This window comes from Protopterus annectens, chromosome 11.part0 (genome assembly GCF_019279795.1).
Source record: "Protopterus annectens isolate FY-2018-M chromosome 11.part0, PAN1.0, whole genome shotgun sequence".
Taxonomy (NCBI): Eukaryota; Metazoa; Chordata; order Ceratodontiformes; family Protopteridae; genus Protopterus; species Protopterus annectens.
The window spans coordinates 953,012,912-953,019,403 of record NC_056745.1 but is presented as its reverse complement, the minus strand read 5'-3'; the positions used below and the strand labels follow the sequence as shown (position 1 = coordinate 953,019,403).

Sequence of the window (6,492 nt, the reverse complement as noted above, 5' to 3'; positions counted from 1 at the left end):
TGTCTGTAGGTTCGGTATATTTTGTACCGTTATGCAACAATTCAGAGCATATCTGGGAGTTTCCGCCCATGTTCCTGACATAACTAAAGAAGGCCTTGTGATCATCTTTAGTGTCTAGGGCAATTTTTCTTTCGAAGCTGGCCTTTGATGATTTTATGAAGGATCGAAGTTTCTTGCTAATACTGATCAGAGATGCCTTCCCTTTTTGGGATTTGGCTCTGTCATGTAGTAGCTTCCTCCTTCTGTTATATAGCTTATTTATGGCCAGGGTCCACCAGACCGGTCTCCTGTTTTTGGAGGAGTGAGTCTTGGTTTTATTAGGGATAGCACGATCCATGCATTCCTGCAGGTGCTCATAGAATGCATTTGTAAAGGATTCTGCGGATTGGGCTGTATTATCCTCTGGCCCAGTGGCTTTGAAGGATTCCACCTCAGTCTTGAGAAGTGCAAAGTTGGCTTTTGAGAAATTCTTTTCAGTGATTTCCTTGGCTGGGGGTGGGGACGGGATATGGATGTCCAGGGAAATTTGTTTATGGTCTGATTTTACCAATGAGGGGTTTACCTCTGGTGTGGAACATAGAGTCCCCATGTTGGTGATGACCAGGTCCAGTATGTTGTTCCCTCTTGTGGGAGTGGTGACCAGTTGTTCCATTGCGTTAGAGTTTATAAATTCAAGGAACCGTTGGGCGAGGGTGTTTGGGCTTGAGTAGTTTTCCCAGTCAATGCTTGGGTAGTTGAAGTCACCCAATAACATAGTGTTTGGAGAGACCTTCATATTCTCCAGTGTTCTCAGGAATGCCAAGTGGGGTTCCTGTAATAGGGAGAGTGTTCTGTAGCAGGCTACAAACTGAAAGGCAGTTTTGCCCGCTGTTAGTTGTACATGGATGGTTTCCGATGCTTCGTGCAGTGCCACTAACCTGGAGGTGTAAGTATCTTTGATGAATATAGATACTCCCCTCCTTTTGTGCTTCGGTCCGAGTTTTGGGGCCGCAATGCATGGTATGAGTTATAACCTGGTAGTGCTGGGGTGCTCTTAGGAGCCTTGAACCAGGTTTCTGTTACTGCACAGACATCGATTTTCTCCATACTGCCTAGACAGCTGAGAGAGATCAAGAGGATACAAGAATCTATAGGTTCTTAGTTTGGGCTCCAGTGTGGTCGCATATATATATATTTTTTGTTCCCATTGGTATAGGTATGGTTTACCATTAGTAGGGCAGCAAACTCAATCTGATGGGTTAGAAGAGGAGTGGGGCATTATCAGAGAGGGAGGAGCTTGAGGTTGGGATTGTACATTTTGAGAAGTGGCCAAGTCAGATCCAAGATTGGATCTGTAGACCTAGTAGTGAGGCTGGGGCATGGCTGGGTTGGACGTGAGGCAGAATAAAATTGGACAACACAGATACAACGTTATAGAAAGTATATAACTTCTATTTTACTGTATCAAAAATAATTCCAAATGAAGTTGTTTACAATCTGCACTGCAAAGTCTTACTTTTTGTTGCATTTGCATTGTATATAGCACAGCCTGGAATGGTAGACATTGTATAGGGTTTTTTTTTTTAATTACCAAAATCTGGAGCTATCCAACCCAGTTTGAATTAACAGTTTACCACCTTGAACTTTTAGGAGTTTGACATTTTAGAGTGGATCAAATTAGGCAAAAATGACCTTAAAATATAACCATAATTGGAACACATCTATAATTACTGCCTTTCATCCTTTGTCTCACCCTTGTCTACATTTGGTGGATTATAGTCTTGGTGGTTCAAAATAGTCTTTATGGTTAAAATGTTCTAGAGTGGTAATTCTGTTGTAGTTTATGGAGTGCAGTGATTATTACGCTCCAATATTTAGAGAAAGCAGTGATGCAATGGTAGCATTGTCGCCTCACAGCAAGAGGTTCTCTGGTTCAATTCTCAGCTGGGGTGCCTTCTGTGCGGAGTCTGCATGTCTTCCCTGTGTTCATGTGGGTTTCCTCCGGGTACTCCGGTTTCCTCCCACATTACAAAGGCATGCGTCTGGAGTGTTTCTCCCCAGGCCTCCACTGAAAATTGGCTCATTCCAAGATGGACTTTCCCGGTTAACAAATGTTAAATAAAGTGAAATAAATAAAGACAAACAAGTTAAACACCAGAGTGGGGCTCGAACCAACCTTAACTATTGTTAACCACTCCTGCCTATGTTGTTAAGGTTAAGTTTACCGCTTGGCAGTAAAATCTGCCTGTACTGACTAGCAAATGACTGTAGCAAAGCAAAAGATTTGTACATGTCCCCAACATCCTGTAAAAAACATATTTGCTAGAATAACAGGATGTATTTATCTGCATAATGTGAACAATACAAACTATGAAATTCAAATGTATGTCATTAATTAGTGACTTCCTTCCTCAGTGGTTTGTATGAAAAACACAGATTTTATGAGAAAGAGACCAAAAATATGAAGCAATAATTTGGAAGTTCTACAAAAATCTAGACAGTAGAGAGGCATTAAAGGTGAGTGTAAACGTGACAGACAGTGTAACACTGCCTTTCTGACAGCGCCCGCTAAGTGATTTATGGCTTTGAAAACCAACAAAACACTTGGTGATTTTTTTCCCTGTAACTAATAGTACATGGAGCAGATAAAGCTCCATGCACTACAAAGAATTATGATAATCTCACTGATCATAACCCTGTATTATGTGTTCCTGACATGGATGCCAAGATTTACCTTATTAGCTTCCCTCTCAAGGTGAATTCCTTGGCATCCATTTCTCAAGCACATAAAATAAGTATGTTGTGATCGATGAATCAATCATAATCCTCTATATTATTGGCTTGTACATTTATTTCATTTTTTCAAGACAATGTTCAAGATTAAGCAAATTTTAAAGGTAACACTCATTATCAAGCAACAGATATAATTTAAAACAAAACCTCCATTGTCTGCTAATATAGCACTTTCATTATGCTTCAGACTCTTATCTCATTAGAAGGAACGATCTCCTCATCGTAGTGCACCTGACCTGACCCCACTATGTTATTTATTTTTGTTGGGTGCTTAATCCTCTGGGCAGTAATCTTTTTCAGGGGTGAGGGCTAATAGGCTTCAAAAGCCTTGACAACTGCATTAAAAGCATCATAACATATCAGTAATAGTAATGATGATGATGATGATGAACATACCAGTGGTTACCATTTGTAGTCTCACAGCACCTTGTACTCCTGCACTGCTCATAGGTAACATGCTTGCCATGTGGAGTCTTTTCATCCTATTTTTGTCTGCATAGGTTTTTCCTGAGTGCTTGGTTTCCTTCCCTATCCCAAAGACATGCTGAAGAAGCCTCTTAAATTTTTCATAGATGTGAACACTATGTTGGAGTATATATGTGTATATATTTTGCAATGGTTTGTCCACCCCCACAACCATCCCTGATCAAGATGAGCTCATGCCTTGTGCCTGTTGGATCCAGTTCCCCATAAACCTGCATTTGATTGAGTATTTGGAGAATGAATAATATTCAAAATAATGGTAACAGTATGCTGAAATAAAATGAATGTTATACTACTTATAGCAAAACAGGCTTTAATTAAAATAAAATATAGGAAACAATGTTATTCGAAAACCCTTATTCCTGCAACTCACCTGGGGAGGATTTGCACAAAGGCAACAGTGTTACAGAGATTTGGAATGTGTATTGTAATATATTACTTATTCAAGTTTGTATAATACAAAGTAACGGTTAACAAAACAGTTAAGCAATGAGGCTCTTAAGGTGATTCTACACAGTTCCTTACATATATTATCTATTGTGGGGCTGCTTTGAGTTTGTGAACATGGGATACTATTGAACTTGGTAGCTAAAGCTTAAGGCTTAAATTATGTTAGTTCCTCAAAATAGGCAAGGTTCAGGAGTTGTTTAGGAGTACACACACATAGGAATATGTCATACCTTCCTTAACAATACAAATAAATAACTCTAGTACAGTAGGGATGCTGCATACCAGAATGTGTTTCTTTTGCTTTGTTAGCAGATGCTGTACATCTCATACTACTGATTTTCAGTGTGACTTGTTTCCAACATGACTTTATTCCCTTTGCTCAGCTGGCTTCTGGCTCAATGTTGACTGAATGAATAATTAATAAAGATGTATTTATTAGGAAATCATTAACATTATTTGTTTTATTTTTCAGTCTTTCCACCTACAACCTACTGGGACACCAGGAACATATTTATTGCAGACTGGTTCAAGCCAAGGCCTTCCTTTAACTCTGACAAGTCCTACAGTCACCTTAACATCTGCTGCATCACCATCTTCTCCTGAACAGATAATAGTACATGCCTTATCTGTAAGTAATATTTGGTTAGTGTCTTAGATTGCTTACCACATTGAATGCACACTTTATTATATGGGACAAATGTGAGTATTTCAGTGGACGTATTTTCCAAATCTGACCTAGGAGAGTCTTCTGTAGTGTACAGCTGTTGGGATTTCCTCTTATGCTGTCCTTGGCTTAGTTATTGTTTTCTTTCTTGATGCTAAGCTCAGGAGGTGAAGCACCTCTTGCTTGTGCAGTTTATGGGATCATGTACGAGGAGAGGAAAGTATGTCAAGCCCCTGTGATACTCACCTCTTTTCTGCAACCTACACAGTTGTGAATATCATCCTTACATTTCTCTTAGAGAAAATTCCTACTTTCAATATATCAGAAGCCGAAGCTTTATAAATGTTGCTTTGCCAGTGAGATTGTGACCCGAGATCCACGTCAGCACTATCACCATTGCATGGGTGATGAGTATGACATGCAGTACTGCTAAGTGCTAATCTTTCAACCCAACTACCTGGAGAAAGAGAATAGTAAAGTTTGAGTCCTGCTTGACTTCTCAGGATGACCACATTTAAGGATGACTAGACTGAGAAACAAAAGGAAGGTCCCAAATGTAACCCAATGCCAGTTTGAAAGCATTAAGAGAAGGCAAACGATTAAAGGCTAGAATTCAGTTGTACCCTCCTTCAGTTTAGTCCAGTCTTGAGGTAGCCTTGCAGGCCTTTCATGTTACAAGCACCTCCTTGAGTATTGGGGTTGAAGTTTGAGTGTTTTAATGACTATTGACCAAAAGCAGGAAAGGCATTCACCTCCCCACAAACACCTTGGGGAGAAGTGTACTCCAAGGTGTTTGTATCACCTGTCCCAAAGTCACGTGACTGGAGTATACTAATTTCTAGCTTGCACCCATGGCATTTTCTGTCAGATTTCCACACATGGAAAGATGTTAGCGATTTAGAGTGGGACTCTTCTGCCCAGGTCTTGACTTCTGCATGGTTGGTTGGTTGGTCCAAGATGAGGAGATGCTTTCTGGGGCTTCCTTTTACCTGGCAGAAGATATGCCCAGACACTGAACCTTAAACAGGGATCTGTCCACTCCAGTGCAGGTGTACTTCTTTAGGAAATATGGCCAAATGGCAAGTATTATCTCTCTGCAGGCTTCTGTAGTCCCATTTTGCTGTTTTTCTGATGACCACATCAATGGGTGGCAGAGCCCTGTTAACCTGACCTCTTGCATTTTCCCATTACACATGCTACTGTGTATGTGTCAGCCTAGTTTGGGCTCAGCCATACGGAGCTAGGGTAAGGAGGTTTCTTCTTCAGTGCCTGGAATGACAACTCAGAAGACCTAGATGCCAACTCTGCTGTTGCTGCAATCATAGACTTAATTGTTGTACAGGACTGTCTTTGGGCACAATTCTGCAAGTGTTCTCCAGCTTAAAGAGCCATCACCAGGCACTGCTGAGTTCTCATCTTACCCAGATGTTGACTCCACTGTCGCTCCAATCACAGACCTAACTGTTGTAGAGAATTGTCTTTGGGGACAATTCTACAAGCATTCTCCAGCGTAAAGAGCCATCACCAGGGACTATTGAATTATCATCTTGATCATGAATGGCAACTTTAGAGCTCTTGGGTCTAGCCAAGCTCTACTCGGGGACCGTGGTCACAACAAAGCTTTTGGAAAAAAGCCAAGGGATTAATTTCCATCACCTCTGATTTCCAACTTATTGCAAGCTCATATAGTATGTCTGATTTCAGATAGTGATTCTACAAGGTATCCTGCCTCTGCTGCCACAGGTTACCTATCTGGTGTCATTACATGTGAAAGATGTCTTCTGGCACATCATTGCTAGCATATGCGTGGGAGGTTCCTTCATTCTGCGTTGTTGGACACCACTTTCAGTCCAAACTGAGAGTTTCAAAGGGCAGTATGACAGTGTAATACATGTGCTAGCTTTCTGGATTCATTTTGTGGGTTTATGGAGAGTAATCTGGATCAGAGTTGTTCTAGGTCATAAAATATAAAGATTTTTTATGCTTTTGATGCTCTTGAATGTCAGCAGTATGTGGTGGGAGCGTTCCTCCTGCTTTTGCTTCAACTTTCTCTGCTTTTCATTCTTCATTTACTAATAAAGTACTCACTCCTTTATTTCTATTTTACCTTTTGTAATAAAACA

General features: G+C 40.5%; 1 protein-coding gene across 3 annotated transcripts in view; it reads left to right on the top strand.

The window, feature by feature from the left end:
- The window catches only part of DMTF1 (cyclin D binding myb like transcription factor 1), an 884,631-nt gene that overhangs the window by 640,265 nt on the left and 237,874 nt on the right, over positions 1-6,492 (top strand). For all 3 annotated transcript variants that reach the window (XM_044088345.1, XM_044088344.1, XR_006366980.1), the window contains one exon: positions 4,178-4,333. In XM_044088345.1, the coding sequence (XP_043944280.1) occupies positions 4,178-4,333 (156 nt within the window). The remainder of the gene's footprint in view (positions 1-4,177; positions 4,334-6,492) is intronic.